At 44.6% G+C, this 17,711-nt stretch overlaps 1 protein-coding gene and 1 long non-coding RNA gene across 22 annotated transcripts in view; one reads left to right on the top strand and one right to left on the bottom strand.

The window, feature by feature from the left end:
• Positions 1–3,564: 3,564 nt before the first annotated feature.
• LOC126947637 (uncharacterized) lies at positions 3,565–15,936 on the bottom strand. 2 transcript variants are annotated; one of them, XR_007723151.1, is made up of 5 exons: positions 15,869–15,936; positions 15,079–15,156; positions 14,621–14,735; positions 10,347–10,458; positions 3,565–5,665 (listed from the first exon to the last, which is right to left on the bottom strand). It is a non-coding gene; the product is annotated as an uncharacterized LOC126947637 (long non-coding RNA). The 2 variants fall into 2 exon arrangements; XR_007723150.1 differs by lacking the exon at positions 3,565–5,665 and having other exon boundaries at positions 7,882–10,458.
• A 319-nt stretch (positions 15,937–16,255) lies between these two features.
• Positions 16,256–17,711, top strand: part of MAGI1 (membrane associated guanylate kinase, WW and PDZ domain containing 1) — a 686,305-nt gene continuing 684,849 nt past the window's right edge. For all 20 annotated transcript variants that reach the window (XM_050778525.1, XM_050778528.1, XM_050778527.1 and 17 more), the window contains exon 1: positions 16,256–17,236. In XM_050778525.1, coding sequence (XP_050634482.1) covers positions 16,924–17,236 — 313 coding nt within the window. In that variant the 5' untranslated portion in view covers positions 16,256–16,923. The remainder of the gene's footprint in view (positions 17,237–17,711) is intronic.

Here is a 17,711-nt window from a genome sequence, read left to right as displayed (position 1 = left end):
AGCCACTGTGCCTGGCCTGCAGGAGTATGTTTAATGTCTGCTGGGAAAACCTACTTTTCTGAGAATATGAAGCCTTTCAATGCCTGCTCAATTATTTTGTGTCTTGTCACAAGACACAAAGGATATCCTTGTTCTTACGAAATACATACTAAAAATAATATTTAATATTGAGGATGATTGGGAAAAAAAAGGAAGCTGGGTGCAGTGGCTTATGCCTGTAATCCCAACACTATGGGAGTCCTGGCCTCTTCCAATACCATATTAACCTCTTCTTCTTCTCTGGATTTCAGTTGAAACTACATTTCCTAAGGGAATCCTTCCCTCAGATTCGATTAGGTGTCTTTATAGCATCTTCCAGCCCTATCTGTGTTTTCCTCTTGGCACATAGTCCCTTTAGAATTAGACATTTATTAGACAGATATTTGATTACTATCTGTCTCCCCAACCAGACTCTATGCCCCATGAGGGTAAGAGTATTTGCATATTGTTTTCCACTTTGCTTTTCCATGCCACACTAAGCAGACTCCCATCTCAGGGCCTTGGTCCTTGCTGATCTCACTGCCCAGAACACTGTCTCCCAGATAGCTACTTGGTCCACACTCTCACTGTCCTCAAACCTCTGCTCAGATCTGCACTTAGCCACAAGGCTTCCCCTTGTCACCTTGTACATAACAACAATCCTAACCTTGGGCATCAAAAGTCCCCCCTTCCCCTTCCATAGCACCTATCTTCAGAGACTCTATTTTCTACTTTGTGTATTGCCACAGTAGAATGTAAGCTCCACGAGAAGAACGCCTTTGCCCAACTAGTTAAGGGCTTTTCCCCCACTAGTTCAAACGTGCCTGATATGTCTTAGGTGCTTGATAAATATTTATTGAATTAAAGGACAAATCATTACCTAAGGTGTAGCAAATTGGCACATGATAAGCACTTGTAAATATTTTGGGAATGCCTGCATGGGGAAGTACAGGTGCTACTAAAACAAATACAAGGCGTTTAACCTAGTTGGAGGAGTCACGTAAGGTAGAACGGAATAAGAAAGATGGGGCTGGGCACAGTGGCTCAAGCCTATAATCCCAGCACTTTGGGAGGCTGAGGCGGGTGGATCACTTGAGATCAAGAGTGTAAGACCAGCCTGACCAACATGATGAAACCCCATCTCCACTAAAAATACAAAAATTAGCCAGGCCTGGTGGTGTGTGCCTGTGAACCCAGCTACTCCAGAGGCTGAAGTGGGAGTATCACTTGAGCCCAGGAGGTGGAGGTTGCAGTGAGCTGAGATCATGCCACTGCACTCCAACCTAGGCAACAGAGTAAGATCCTGTTTCAAAAATGAAAAATAGAAAAAGTAAAAAAATAAAAAGAAAGAGGGTTTCAGCCCTTTTGATGGTGTTAATCCAGTAGGTCAAATGTCAGTCAAACTTTCTTACAGTTGGTGGTTAGACTAGAATGTACAAACAGGAATGGGAACAGTGTTAAACCCTTCACTCCCCAAATTTCCATCTCTCCCATCCCCCTTGCTCTTCAACATATTTTCATTCAGCTGGCGGTTTTTGTAGTTCTGTAGTTTCTTGCCAAGAACAGAGATTGAAAATGTCCCATAGAGAAATCAGCATCAGGGTTAACCAACTGGGAGCCAAACCCTGCAGCTATTTTCCAGCGTTCCTCAACTCCCAGGAGAATCAGAGCAAAAAAAAAAAAAAAAAAAAAAAAAAAAAAAAGGGAGCAGAGGTTAGAGGGCAGGGTTCTAGAAGTGTCATTCTCTTACGATGTCTGAGTTGTGTGGGCGGAGGGACTGTAGAGGGTATGGAACAGATAGCCTTGTGCCTGAATCTTTTGGGAGATGAATTTCCTCTCCCTCTTTAAATGTTCTGGTCTTTTAGTTACTAATGATACTAAAGGAGCTATATGGTTTCTCCTGGAGCTGTGTCAGGATATGCTCCATAAATTACCTGGGAGGATGCCATATGCAAATACAAGAAGAAATAGCAGTCTTGGTATTCATGGTGATAGCTTAGTTATCCTCAAGGGGAAGGGAAGGAGAAGTAGGTATCTTTTTTCTTAATAAAGTTTTTCCTATCACCTCCGAATTCCATGGCTGTTCTTGGAAACAGGTTGGAATCAGCCTAGAAATTTTAGTAACAGCAATTTAGCCTAAATTTCAACATAATGCCATATAATAGTTATAGTGCATTGCTATACTCCTTTGGAAACTACTTTAAAGATCTATTCACACAATACTTCTCTGGGATGTAGGAATCCTCTCAAGAAGATAAAAGCCATTCAAAATACGATTGTTATCTCCCTAAACCCAGATCAGTTTGCTTTTAATGTAGTGATTACTAAGAAGATTAGCAACACTCAAGTCATACACAAAGAAAGAAAGAAAGGAACAAACTATATATTAACCATCAACATCATTATTGTTAGGCTAAATGACACCTCGTGTAAAAAGTATTTCATAATAATAGCAATGACACACATTTTATGATTGAGGACAGTGGAGCTGATAGAGGTTATAAGACTTGTCTGAGGGCTGGGCTCATGCCTGTAATCCTAGCACTTTGGGAGGCTGCAGTGGGCGGATCACCTGAGGTCAGGAGTTCCTGGTTCAAGCGATTCTCCTGCCTCAGCCTCCCAAGAAGCTGGGATTACAGGTGCCCGCCACCACGCCTGGCTATTTTTGTATTTTTAGTAGAGACAGGCTTTCACTGTGTTGGCCAGGCTGGTCTTAAACTCCTGACCTCAGGTGATCCACCTGCCTTGGCCTCCCAAAGTGCTGGGATTACAGGCGTGAGCCACTGTGCCTGGCTTTTATAACTGGCAGAATCAAAGCCCTGTGCTTTCACACAATGTCTAGACATCCTCAGGCAAGTCTTTTTTTTTTTTTTTGAGACATGGTTTCGCTCTGTCGCCCAGGCTAGAGTGCAATGGCGTGATCTCGGCTTACTGCAACCTCTGCCTTCCAGGTTCAAGAGATTCTCTGAGATCACGCCATTGCACTCCAGCCTGGGTGACAGAGAGAGACTCCGTCTCAAAAAAAAAAAAAAAAAAAAAAAGCCCATGCTTTAAATCAAGATGTTCTGAGCACTATAATATTTTTATTCTCTGTAAGTTATATGGTTATATTGTATACCACATTATATATTATTTTAGCATGTCACAACTTTGTAATGTTGCCAGAGTGGTTTTTTAAAAATTATTTTAGGCCAGGTGCAGTGGCTAGCACTTTGAGAGGCCGAGGCAGGTGGATCACTTGAGGTCAGGAGTTTGATACTAGCCTGGCCAACATGGTGAAACCCTGTCTCAACTAAAAACTACAAAAATTAGCCAGGCGTGGTGGCGGGCAACTTTAATCCCAGCTTCTTGGGAGGCTGAGGCAGGAGAATCACTTGAATCTGGGATGCGGAGGTAGCAGTGAACCAAGACTGTGCCACTATACTCCAGCCTGGGCAACAGAGGAAGACTCCATCTCAAAAAAAAATATATTATATATATATATATTTTATTACATTATATATATAATAAAAAAAATCAGGTCTCACTATATTGCCCAGGCTGGTCTTGAACTTCTGGACTCAAGCAATCCTCCTGCCTCAGCCTCCCAAAGTGCTGGGATTGCAGACGTGAGCCACTGTGACTGGCCATTTTTAAAAAAAATTTAGGTAAAATTCATACAAAATAAAGTTTCCCGTTTTAACCATTGTAAAGTATATGACTCAGTAGCATTTAGTAAATTCATAATGTTGTGCAATCATCACCACCGTCTAGTTCCAGAACCTTTTCATCCCCTCCCAAAATAAATCCCATAACCCTTAAGCAGCACCGTCCTCACTCCTCCTGTCCTCAGCTCTTGACAACTACTAATGTATTTCCCGTTTCTATGGATTTGCCTATTCTGGACATTTCACGTCATACAATATGTGGTCTTTTTTGTTTTCCTTCTTCCACTCACCAATATTTTCAAGGTTGTTTTATGTTTGAGCATGTATCAGTACTTTCCTTCTTTTTATGGTTGAATAATATTTCATTGCATGGCTATACCACATGTGTTTATCCGTTAATCCATTGAGGGACATTTGGGTGTTTCTGAATTTGGCTGTTGTGAATGTTACTTCTATGAACATTTGTGTACAAGTGGTTTGTTCACACGCCTGTTTTCAGTTCTGTTGGGTATATATATACCTAGGAGTGGAATGGCTAGGTCATACAGTAATCCTGTTTGACTTATTGAGGAACTCCCCACTGTTTTCCACAGCAACTACACCATTCTACAGTCTCCCCAGCAATGTTTGAGAGTTTCAATTTCTTTGCATTCTCACCAACATTTGTTATTCTCATTTAAAAAAAAAATTACTCATCCTAGTGGATGTATAGTTGTATCTCCTTGTGGTTTTGATTTGCATATCTATAATGACTAATGATGTTGAACATATTTTTCATGGGCTTCAGAGTGTTTTAAGATAAATTTTAATTTTAGAAAAGTTTTAGATTTATGGAAAATCTGCAAAGATTATATAACAGTATGTTAGTAACACAATCCTCATATGAAATGTACTGGAAGGTATCTCTATGCTTCCTCCACTTCTTCTGTCTTAGGCTTTAAATTTTTTGATAGAGAAATATGTCATTGGAACACACTATAGTTATTTATTTATTTATTTATTTAGAGATGGTGTCTCACTCTGTCACCTAGGCTGGAGTGCAGTGGTGTGATCATAGCTCACTGCATTCTTCAACTCCTGGGCTCTAGGGATCTTCCAACTGCAGCCTCTTGAGTAACTAGTACTACAGGCACATGCCACCATGCTTGGCTAATTTTTATTTTTGTAGAGACAGAGTTTCCTTTTGTTGCCCAGGCTGGTCTCAAACTCCTGGCCTCAAGGGATCCTCCCACCTCGGCTTCCTGAGTAGCTGGGATTACAGGCATGAGCCACTGTACCTGGCTCACACTATAGTTACTAATGAAGGCTCTAGCACATTGCTTATTTTGCCTTTAAAACCATAGGGTAGATATTACAGGGATGTTAGAAATTAATAAATGGAACTGTATAGCACAGTGGTTAAGAACATGGTCTTGGTCCTAGTCTCAGTGACACCACATCTGAATACTGGTTATGTCATCTTTGGCAAGGTACTTAATCTCTCTGAACTTCAGTCTAAATTTTCGAAACAGGGATAGCATCTACCGTATAGTGTCACGAGGATCAAGTGAGAAAATGCATTGAAAGCACTTACGTGCAATGTTGGGCACATTGTAAACACTCAATAAATGAGATGTTTACTTTGTTTGCTTGCATTTATTTCATTTTATTTTTGAGACAGACTTGCTCTGTTGCCCAGGCTGGAGTGCAGTGGCACAAACACGGCTCACTGCAGCCTCAACCTCCCGGGCTCAAGCAATCTGCCTGCCTCAGCCTCCCAAAGTGCTGGGATTACAGGTATGAGCCACCATGCTCAGTCTACATTTGAAAGCACAGAACAGTCATCTAATTTGTTTGTGTTCTCATAGTTGGTGAGGATCCATGGAAGACCATCATTCTGTCTCAAAGTCCTTCATTCATTCATGCCTATATTCATTCATTCTTCAAATATACATGGAGTCCATGTTGTGGGTCAAGTTGTCAAGGAGCTACCGAGGTAAATAGTAGTCGAAATCATTGACCTGGAAGCAGAAAAACCTAGACTCAAACCCCAACTGCCATTTCCTAGGTGTGTGTTGCTCTGCAAGTTACAAAGCCTTATCAGGCCTCTGTTTCCTCACCTGTAAAATGGGAACGCTAATACTCCCTGCCTTGTAGGGTGGAAAGGATTAAATACATGTATCACATAATGCATTTACCAAAATGCTCAGCACTATAAGCACTCCCTCAAAAAACGTTAGCCATTATTGCTATTGTAGTCATGATTTTTATTAAGACAAAGACAAACTATTGTAAAGATTTAATGTGACAGTACATGCAAAGATTCGTAGCAGTGCATGCCATGTTGTAAATGTGTCCCTATATCAATGTTATTCTTCTTTTGATTTGTTTTTCATCAATTTAAAAATGTAAAGCCATTCTTAGCTCATGAGTCAGACAGGTATAGGTTAAGGAATGGATTGACTGTGGGTTGTAACCCCTGGCATAGGGCATTGTAGGCAGAAAGGATACTTTTTTTTTTTTTTTTTTGAGACAGAGTCTCACTCTGTTGCCCAGGCTGGAGTGCAGTGGCACTATCTAGGTTCACTACAACCTCTGCCTCCCGGGTTCAAGTGATTCTCCTGCCTCAGCCTCCTGAGTAGATGGGATTACAGGTACGCACCACCATGCCTGGCTAATTTTTGTATTTTTAGTAGAGATGGGGTTTCACCATGTTAGCCAGGCTGGTCTCCAACTCTTGGCCTCAAGTGATCCACCTGCCTCAGCCTTCCAAAGTGCTGGGATTACAGGTGTGAGCCACTGTGCCCGGCCCAGAAAGGATAATTATGGTTTCATGAAACGTTTGTTTCAACCATATGTGTATATGTGTATGTGTGTGTGTGCTACTGATAAAAATACATCTCCTATTGCAAACAGCAATCAGAAAAGTTTGAAAAACATGACTAGAGAAGGTTCTCAGCTATCTGGATAGCAGTATCAGGAAATGCCAGCTTGTCTTAGCAAGCAGATTGCATAGCTTTAGTAGTTTCAGGATTTAGTGGTATCAATTCAAAAAGTGAAGCCATACTGAGATTATATGATAAAATTAATAACTTAAGGAAGGCGAGTCTAGTCTAAAACAGTCTAGTCTCAATCCAGGTGACTCTGTATTTTAAGTGAGTTAAAAAAGAAAAAAAGAAAAAAAAAAGATTGTTATCTGTATAGTTTTTGCTCCCATCACTCAGCTGTGAGTATTCCCAGCACTCTCAGAGTTCTAGAGGCAAGGTCACAAGATCAAGGTCAAACATCTGAAAAATGTAGATGCTGCGGGTTTGGAAGCAGAAGCATTCCCAAGCATATGCCGGCTTATGCATTCAATAAAGCAGAGGGCTAACTTAATAATTAAAATTGCAGGATCTTCCAACACTTGGCTTAATTCAGCAGTTCTCAGCTGCATCTAAAATCCTTGGGGTACTCCAACTCGGGCAGGCTGAATTTCCAAGCCAGCAGTGTCAGGAATGTTCAGGACACAAGGACTCCAAATTTGGGCACTGACTCCCTCGGGGATGTTGCTCATAACCACTCTGGGTTTGTCTAAGCCTCCCCTCAGTTAGGCAACAGTCCATAAAAACGAGTTTAAAATTCTAGGAACGTGCTAAATCTGGAAAGTGAGTAATACATTATCTTTTTGAGTCCTCATTCATCTGGCTATACAGTTTGGTGGGGGCCAATTTTCCAAAGATGGCACAGTTCAAGGAGCAAGGTTGCTCAGACTCCAGATTGCTTCATTATCCTGAGTCATTTTTCAAAACCCCACCTAGTGTTTGTTGGATCAGCTTTGTGGCAAGATAGCATTGTCCTTTATGGAATCATATATTCACACCGTGGGCAACTTTAACCACCTGAGAACTCTGTGAATGCCTCCATAAAACATATCTTTGAGTATCATAATGTAATCATAAAGCTGGACTTTGTCTTTCACTTCTCAAAATACTTTTAAAATAAATTAGAGGGGAGGAGGCAAGAAATTCTTCTAACAATGACACTTTTAATTTCTAATGCCATGTTTATAAATTAAATTCCTCCCTAATGAGATGTCCTCCACAGTAACCTGGGTTTCCCTGTCATTGACCTTACCAAATACTGATCTTTTTTCTTGTTTCAATATCAAATTAGAAGGTAGGCTTCCTCCAGCAGGGGGGGTGGGGGGTGTGTCTTTTAGTGTGCGCCATCAGTCCCTACAAGGAATTGACAAAATAAGTGTTTAATCAATAATTGTTAAAAACAAAACAAAACAAAACAAAAAACCAGCCATGGCCAGGCATGGTGGCTCACGCCTGTAATCTCAGCAGTTTGGGAGACTGAAGTGGGTGGATCACTTGAGGTCAGGAGTTCGAGACCAGCCTTGCCAACATGGTGAAACCCCGTCCCTACTAAAAATACAAAAAATCAGCTGGGCATGGTGGCAGGCGCCTGTAATCCCAGCTACTCAGGAGGCAGGAGAATTGCTTGGAGGAAAAAAAAAAGCCAGATATGGTGGCTCATACCTGTAATCTCAGTACTTTGGGAGGATGAGGTGGGGGAATGGCTTGAAGCCAGGAGTTCAAGAACAGCCTGGGCAACATAGTGAGACTCAGTCTCTGCAAAAAATAAAAAAATTAGACAGGTTGGGTAGTGCCTGTGGTTGAGCTATGTGGGAGGCTGAGGCGGGAGGATTGTTTGAGCCCAGGAGCTGGAGGCTGTAGTGAGCCACGATTGTGTCACTGCACTCCAGTCTGGGTGACAGAGTGAGACACTATCTCAAAACAAACAAAAATTGCTGGGCTGGGCACAGTGGCTCATGCCTGTAATCCCAGGGCTTTGAGAGGCGGAGATGGGCAGATTGCTGGAGCCCAGGAATTCAAGACCATTCAAGACCAGCCTCGTAACATGGCAAAACCCTGTCTCTACAAAAAATATGAAAACTAGCCAGGCGTGGTGGTGTGTACTTGTAGTCTCAGCTACTAGGGAGGCTGAGGTGGGAGGATGGTTTGAGCCTAAGAGGCGGAGGCTGCAGTGAGCTGAGATTGCACCACTGCACTCCAGTCTGGATGACAGACAGAGCCAGACTCTGTCTCAAGAAAAAAAAAATTGCTAAATGAATGAATGAATGAATAAAAACAATCTACCAACTATCATGTGCCATCATGGGATATTTAATTGTTATTTTCAGCTTAGCCTCAGAGAAACTCAAGACTCATTTTGGAACATTTGAAATCAATGTTATGTAGTTTAACGATCCATCTGTATTAAACAAGTATAATACTTGACTGGCTTCCATTGTAAGGGGTTCAATCCTGCAGTGTTGCCAGCTTTAGAATATCTTCAAAACATCTATAAAAATATGGGCCAACCACTGCAGCTTTGATTGAAATCAAACTCCCACTATACTTGAATTCTTGGAACCTTTAGGTAACTGCAGAAAAGGAGACCATGATAAGAGTCTGCAAAGAGGCCGGGCGCGGTGGCTCAAACCTGTAATCCCAGCACTTTGGGAGGCCGAGACAGGCGGATCACTAGGTCAGGAGATCGAGACCATCCTGGCTAACACGGTGAAACCCCGTCTCTACTAAAAAAATACAAAAAACTAGCCGGGCAAGGTGGCGGGCGCCTATTGTCCCAGCTACTCGGGAGGCTGAGGCAGGAGAACGGCGTAAACCCGGGAGGCGGAGCTTGCAGTGAGCTGAGATCCGGCTATTGCACTCCAGCCTGGGCGACACAGCCAGACTCCGTCTCAAAAAAAAAAAAAAAAAAAAAAGAGTCTGCAAAGGAACCCACCGCGATGAAGTTTCCCTAGGAAGCCCCGAGTCTACACACACTCTGCCAGGCTTGATTAGGCAGCTGATGAGGTGTTTGAATCACTTGTGTTATTGTGAAAGCCACTGCAAAGTAGGCAGACTCTACCTCTACCCTCAACAACCGAAACTGCTTTATTAGAGACCGAAGTTTCTCTATTCTGTTTCCCTCCTGTTAGTGAAAATCTCCTTTTGACTGGGATTGCTAAACCTGGATCACGTAGGCTGCTTGTAGCTAACTATCTTTCCTGGTTGGCTGGAGAAGACCCATCTGTATATAGTGGGAGAGGATGAGGGCAACAGACAGCAAAGGAGAATCAAGATACAGAGAGAGAGAGAAAGCTGAGGATGTCAATTGAACCTCTTCATCCAGACATTGAAAACTAGTTTCACCCCTGGTCTTGCCAATTACATGGAGGAATATATTTCATTTTTTGCTTAAGGTAGTTCAACTGGGTTTCTGTCCCTGACAATCAAAAACATCCTAATACAAATTGTTATTTTAGCTTTCTTCAGAATCCTGAATGATCATCAATGGACTATTCGTTAAATAAATTTGGAAACATTCAGGGAAAAAATATTATTCGATTATTGAAAGTAATAAATGCAGGTTTATGTAGGTCCAGTACAAGATTCACCCAAATATACGAACTGGTTAATTATTGATGGTAAGATTACAGATGATTTAACTTAATGTGCCTATTTACTTATCTGTTTTAAAAATTTCTTGCAAAAATTTATATTAGTATGGTATTTTTAAAAATATGGGCATTTTACCCTTAGTTTCAACGTATATTTTCCTTTTTCTCCCTCTCAGTTCTATTTTGGTACAGCAAATTGCTAAAGATATACAATAAAGAAGAGGAAGGTTGGGTGCAGTGGCTCATACTTGTAGTCCCAGCTACTCAGGAGGCTGAGATGGGAGGATCACTTGAGCCTGGGAGGTGGAGGCTGCAGTCAGCTGTGATCTCGCATTCCAATCTGGGCAACAGAATGAGATCCTGTCTCAAAAAAAAAAAGAGGAAGAAAAGAAATATTAGAGAGTAAGCCATGTTCTAATTACCATATTTTGACAGAGTTGATGGGAGACAATATAAAAGAGGTATACACATCTGTTCTTGAGAAAAGGAGAGCTTCCTGTTCTCAAGGAAATTAGTAAACCATGAGGTATAGTTTCAGTGGAATTATGGAGGACGATAGGCTACTTTGAGATACTTAGTATTTTACATAGCTGAACCATTTGGGAAATTTTAGGAGAGATACTCGTGATACACTTTTTGATTTCCCTTGGTTCCTCAGACCAAAAGTCTAACCAAATATTCCAGTTCCCCTTATTCATTTTTTTTTTTTTTGCACATAAGTGAAACAGAACATTAACCAGGATTAAAATCCTTCCTGGAGTTACTTCCTGGACTATTAAAATAATAGTTCATATATGATATCTTGAATGGTCACACAATTGTCACACAATTTAATATTTTATTTACTTATTTATGTATTTATTTATTTATTTTTTGAAATGGAGTCTTGCTCTGTCACCCAGGCTGGAGTGCAGTGGCATGATCTTCGCTCACTGTAACCTCTACCTCCTGGGCTCAAGCGATTCTCTTGCCTCAGCCTCCCTAGTAGCTGGGATTACAGGTGTGTGCCACCACGCCTGGCTAATTTTTGTATTTTTAGTAGAGATGGGGTTTCACCATGTTGGCCAGGCTGGTCTTGAACTCCTGAGCTCAAGTGATTTGCCTGTCTTGGCCTCCCGAAGTGCTGGGATTACAGGTGTGAGCCATTGCGCCCAGCCTTATTTTATTTTTTATTTTTATTTTTTGAGACACGGTCCTGCTCTGTTGCCCAGGCTGGAGTACAGTGGTGCGACGATAGCTCATGGCAGCCTTGATTTTCTGGGCTCAAGCAATCCTCCTTCCTTAGCTTCCTGAGTAGCTGGGACCACAGGTGGATCTCACCACACTTGGCACATTTTTTGTATGTGTTATAGAGATGGGGTTTCACCAGGTTGCCTAGGCTAAGTTCAAGTGATCATCCACCTTGGTTTGCCAAAGGACAACATTTTATTTTTTCTTGCTCGGTTGAAAGTACTGAAGGGAAGAATACTATGGTCAGAGGAAACTACCCATCTGCCTCCCTGGCAAAGAAAAGAACAAGTTATCGAGTGAGCCATAAACGCCCTCCATGAGATGACTAGGAACATGGCCCTCACTGCCCTTTGCCATCTATCTGTCCTAATGGCTTCAATCTCCCCTACTGGTCTTCTGCTCTAAGTTACCTGTTTGGAGTCAGTTACCCTACCATATACAATCTATTTATATTGACACCTCTAATGTATGCCTCCTGACAGCTTTCTTCAGAAATTAAAAAATAACCAATTTATATGTCCTCCTTTGCCCCTGCAACTGACCAACTTATTTCCCATCCTCATGTTTTCAGAAAAAGGAGGAAAATTACCACTTTAAACTGCAATGACACATTTCTTTAATCACAACTGGAAAACTTTAGAAAGAAATATATTTGGGAGAAGGAAAAGAAATGCACATTTCATATTCATGGGTTTTTTTCTTCCCCCTAGTAGAACTAGCTACATACAAATAAGACCTTAATTTGTCTAGAGTTTATTGTGTTACAGTTTATTTCTCAGCTGAATCTACCCTCTGTATTAGGAGTTCATTGTTGAAATGCTTATGCAATAATATAAGGCTGTTTGGCATGTCACCTGTACTGCAGCCTGAACGCTGTAGAAATGTTTGCAAATTCATTCTCTTTACATTCCTGAATTATTTGAATCTTCAGAGCCCACAGATGGAGAATGGGAGATTGAGTTCTGGAGTGACACACTGTATCCTTTAGATTAAAGTGAAGAGACAGAAAGGAGGGGGACTTAATTACTGTGTACACACTATATAGCAGATTCAAGAGTCCAGAGCATGCTGTCACCCAAATATGCTAAATGGCCACATGCTATCCTCTTAGACTACAGTGGTTGGGAGCATGGGTTTTGGGTCATGCCTCCAGGTTCACTTCCTGGTTTTGTTACTTTTAAGCTCTGGGGCAAGTTTCTTCACTTTCTTAGCTTCATTTTCCTCAGTTAGAAAATCAAGGTCATTCCTGATAGTTCCTACCTTACACAGTTGTGGTGATTGCATAAAATAACTCACATCAGTTGGGCGCCATGGCTCATGCCTGTGATCCGAACACTTTGGGAGGCCGAAGTAGGCGGATCACCTGAGGTCAGGAGTTCGAGACCAGCCTGGCCAACATGACAAAACCCTGTCTCTACTAAAAAACAAAAATTAGCTGGGCATGGTGGTGCGCTCCTGTAATCCCAGCTACTTGGGAGGTTGAGGCATGAGAATCACTTAAACCCAGGAGGCGGAGGTTGCAGTGAGCCTAGACGGTACCACTGCATTCCAGCCTGGGCGAGAGAGTGAGAGTTTGTCTCAAAAACAAACAAACAAAAACCAAACAAACCCAAAAAACCCAACTCACATCACTATGCTGACATACACGGTAAGCTTGAAAGTTAGGTATTTTATAGCAGTATTTCTCCCATCAGAATGTATTGCCAAATTCATAGCTAAAGTGAGATAAGTCAGAACACTAGGATCTTAGATCTATTCAGGAAAAATCTACTTCACAATGACATGACTACAAGCTCTTTCCATTGAAAGTAATGGCAAAACCTGCAATTACTCTTGCACCAACCTAATATAAATACCCCTGTTCTGGCCACCAAATCTAAATTGGCTTTGGATCAAAGGTCACATATTACACAATTTCATATCATACTTTATCCATTTATTCAACAACTGTGTATGGTACACACTCCACACAAGGCATGGTTCATGGTTTTTGGTACTGACGTTTCAAAAGTTGGATAGGAGAGAGAGATGATCTCTGCCCTGAAGCTCTCCAGTCTGGGACACAGGAACTAGACCAGGTGAAATAGCAGCCAGGAAGATGCAGAGGGAGCATCCTGGAAACTGGCAGCCTTGGCTACTTTGAAGGTTCAAATTATTTTTCATTTTCCTGGATTAGAATAATATCTATTCTCTCCATATTGCCCTCTGTGCCCACAGGTACTATTTCTTCTCTTGGGGCTTTTCCACATCTAAAACCTGATGTATGCTAAATTCCATGTTCTTTCCTTTCTCAGCTGCTGTGGGGACACCTGGAATCCTGGCAAGAGGGGGATGTTGTTGCATTGGGAAGAATCACAAAACGCCTGGTCTTGTCCAGCCCTTGGACTCCCCTTGAGTGGAGAGGTAGGGGACTCCTAATTTAAGGTTGGTTGTGGGTATTCTTAGCAAACACTTACACTTTACTAGAATATGAAGTGGCACAGTGGGGAAACGCACAAGGTTAAGCTTACTAAGCTTACTAATGATTTGCAGGGGAATCTGTGACTCCCCAATAACATGGAAAGTAAAAACATACGTTTTTGTGGAGTCATTTGACAAATATTTGAGCATTTACTAGTACTGGGCACCATTCTAGGAACTGGGAATAATACATCAGTAAACCAAACTGTCAAAATGTCCTGCCCTCCTTGAGTTTTTATTTTACACAGAGATGTGGATCACAGGTTTATTTGACAAAAAGGTCTGGGGCCCAAACAATGCTTTGGAATCAAGATAATAAACCCATGGTGCTCAGCATTGTGTACCAACACCACATAAGGGGAACCTTAAAAGTCCAAATGACTTAGCCCTTCCTTGAGATTCTGATTGGCTGGATCTGTGTTTGGATTTGAGAATTTATGTTTTGAAGTGCTGTTCATATTGACTTAGATTGCTTCTGAAAAAAAGCTGGAGACGAAGTTCCTCTCACCAAGCAAAGCCATGAAAAATTGGTCACCTCCTTTTTTCAGAAGCACAATAATGCAATGGGATTTTCAGTTCTGGATATCCCAAGAGAGAAGCATCAATATCCCTCCTTATTTTTATTAGCTTAGAATGCACCCTACAAACAATGCTTTAAAAGGATGTTTAAACGTATGCCTAAACCGGGTGTGGTGGCTCACATCTATAACCCCAGCACTTTGGGAAGCAGAGGCAGGAGGTGGCTTGAGTCCAGGAGTTTGGGACCAGCCTGGGCAACTAACATAGGGAGACCCCCCCATGTCTACAAAAAATTAAAAAAATAAAAAACTACCTGGGCATGGTGGTGTATGCCTGTAATTCCAGATACTCAGGAGACTGAGGTGGTAGGATTGCTTGAGTCCAGAAGTTTGAGGTTACAATCAGCTAGTCGAGCTACTGCACTCCAGCTTGGGGACAAAGCAAGACCATATCTCTAACAACAATAACAACAAAACCAAAAAACAAACACACAAAGTATGCCCATATTTTTTAAGTTCTAGAAAGGAGAGGATAAATGATCATACTACCTAACTTGAATCCCCAAATGATTTCCTAATTCTCTTCCCAAATAGTAATACTACTATTAATAATATAATGAGTTTTTATTATATGCCCCTTTATAAGTGTTTTCCCATTTAATACTTCCAACAACCCTGTGAGGTCTTGTTCTACTTATTTGATCAGCGAGAAACGGAGGCCCGGAGGTCACCAAGTTTGCTCAAGGTCACACAAGTGGACCCCTAAGCCTACCTCTTAATCTCGACCACTGTGGCATTCCATCCTTTCTCCATCGTTTCAACGTACCCGCCTCATTTCTTGGACTCTCTCCTGCGACCAAAGATGAACAAAAATTATACATCACTAAAGAGGAAAAAAAAAAAAACTGCTGGGGAGACTACCGAGCAGGCCGATTTGAGAAGTATTTGGGAAGGGCAGCCTTTCTGTGGTACGGGAGTCTTTTCTGTACGCCACCTCGCCGGGACAGAAGTCACTCCACCCGCACCCCGGGCGACCTCCGGAGGCCGCAGCTACCCCCGGGCTGCGAATTCCGAGAGGTGGCCGCCGCGCCCACACCCCCGCGGGCGCCAGGACGCAGGGCACGTCCACGCCCGGCGGGGATCCTTATCTCCCGGCCCCGGAGTAGGTCCGCAGGCTTCCAGGCTCTGCGAGGAACTTGAGGCCGGGGCAGATGACTGGGTCCAGCAGTCTCTGCTGGAAGGGCAGTTGAAAAGCTAGAGGGATCACTTTTTTGGTTGAAGACCTGAACCCACACTAGCCCCATGGCTTCTCTCTCGCCTGTAGTTTCCCGTGTCCTAAAAAGTTGGTCTCAAAGTTTAAGGATGCGGGAGTGTGTGCGGGCGCGTGTGACCCGCACAGGGATCCCAGTTGCGGGACCGGGGGACCGGGGGATCCCACCGTCCCTCTCCCCCGGGTCGCAGAGACCCTGGCAGACCCCGCGCCAGGACCCGAACCCGCGAGCGCAGGACAGGCGGGGAGGCGGCGAGCGCCCCGGGGAGGGTCTCAGGGGTTTCAGTGGGACCTGCGGCGGGGGACGGCGAACCAGCTGGGCTGGGTGACCGACAGCCTGGCCAGCCACTGGCCGAGGGCGGTTAGGAGGCTTAGGGCCGGCGCGAGTGCGTGCGCGTGTGCGTGAGTGTGAGCGCCAGGGTGAGTGTGGCAGCCTCCCCAACCCCCACCTGTTTGAAATGTTTTTCAAATGCCAAAGCCATATTGCCCGGGTTTCAAAAGTTGCAAACAGTTGGAGTAAAACACGTGCGCAGCCCCCCAGTCCCAAAGGAATCCGCGGAGTCCAGGGCACTGAAAGAAAAGGAGGGAGGAGAGGGGTTCAGGAAGGTTTGGGGGGAGTTGGCTTCTCCCGGCAGGTCGGTTTTAGGACCCATCGGGAAGCACATTGGAATCTCTCCCTTTGGGGAGGAGGGGAGGGGTGGGCCGGCCGGCTGGCGGCCGCGGGGCGCATGCGCGCGCGTCTCCTGTCGCCGGCCGCTGCGCTCCGCGGCGCGGAATAGAATGAACTGTAACAAAACAAGCCGAGCCTTTGTATCTGCTTAAAGGGGCCGCGGGCACTTACCTCCCGTCCCGCTCCCCCTCCCAGCCCAGCCACCGCGTCTTCAGGGCTCCCGGCAAGTGGCTGGAAGGGCTTCCTTCACCCTCAGGAACAGCCCGCCCGCGAGGAGAGGCGAGCCGGCGGGAGGCAAAGAGGAGGCACCGCATTTGTAAAAGGCAAGAGAGAAAGGAAGGAAGGAAAAAAAAAATAACCCGAGCGGCGCAGAGTGGACTCTGGTCCGGGAGAGCACGGGCGGGCGCTGGAACGTGGACCCAGAGGCACCGGAATGCAAACAAAGCTCGCGGGCGCCTGTGCGGGGCTCGCGCGGAAGCCCAGAAAGTTTGTTGTATGATGGCTTGAGTGCGCGAGCGTGTGCAGGGGAGCGAGGCTGCCAAGTTTCTCTCTCCTGTTTTGTGATTTGGGGAGAGATGTTTCTCCCATGAACCAGCGGAGGCTTGGGGGCTCGTGCTGTGGGGGGCACCTGTCTCTCGTTTTATTTTATTTTTTTTGGAGGAAGGGTGTAACTCATCATGTCCAAAGTGATCCAGAAGAAGAACCACTGGACTAGCAGGGTTCACGAATGCACCGTGAAGCGGGGACCCCAGGGCGAGCTGGGGGTGACGGTGCTGGGAGGCGCGGAGCACGGGGAGTTTCCGTACGTCGGAGCGGTGGCGGCGGCCGAGGCAGCGGGGCTTCTCCGCGGTGGCGAGGGCCCGAAGCTGGGCGAAGGGGAGCTGCTTCTGGAGGTGCAGGGGGTCCGGGTGTCCGGCTTGCCCCGCTATGACGTGCTGGGGGTCATCGACAGCTGCAAGGAGGCCGTCACCTTCAAAGCCGTCAGACAAGGTAAGGCGGGGCGCGCCTTTGGGGGGCGCCCCGAGAAAAGGAGGGCGGTCTGTGGGCTGCCCCTCATTCTCGATTTCCCGCTTCCCTCCTCAGAGCACAGTGAAGAGAAGTTGAGGCCGTGCGCCTTGTGGTGGCGGTGAAATACACAAAGTTGTTGCGAGGTTGTGGGGTTGTTTGCCCACCTGCGTTTTGAAGAGGGGGCTGGGTTTGCGCAAGGTAGCTAGGGGACGTTTCCCAGGCCTGGCTGGCCAACCTGTTATCTCCGCCACCAAGTGCAGTGCAGTCTCGCCTGCACCCGAGGGAGAGTTGGGGAACTGAGTCAGGGGCATGGTGGACGCTGTCCTGGCTCCTTGGGGGAGGGATGCAGCTGGCGTTCTTTGGCCACGAGTCAAAGTATACAGAAAGAGAGGGTATGTAGTTTATTGGACCTCCCCCATCAGAAAATCTGCTTCACCTCGCGACCCCTCCAGGTGAG

Source organism: Macaca thibetana, chromosome 2 (assembly GCF_024542745.1).
Source record: "Macaca thibetana thibetana isolate TM-01 chromosome 2, ASM2454274v1, whole genome shotgun sequence".
NCBI classification, from domain to species: domain Eukaryota; kingdom Metazoa; phylum Chordata; class Mammalia; order Primates; family Cercopithecidae; genus Macaca; species Macaca thibetana.
This window is presented reverse-complemented; position numbering and strand designations above follow the sequence as displayed.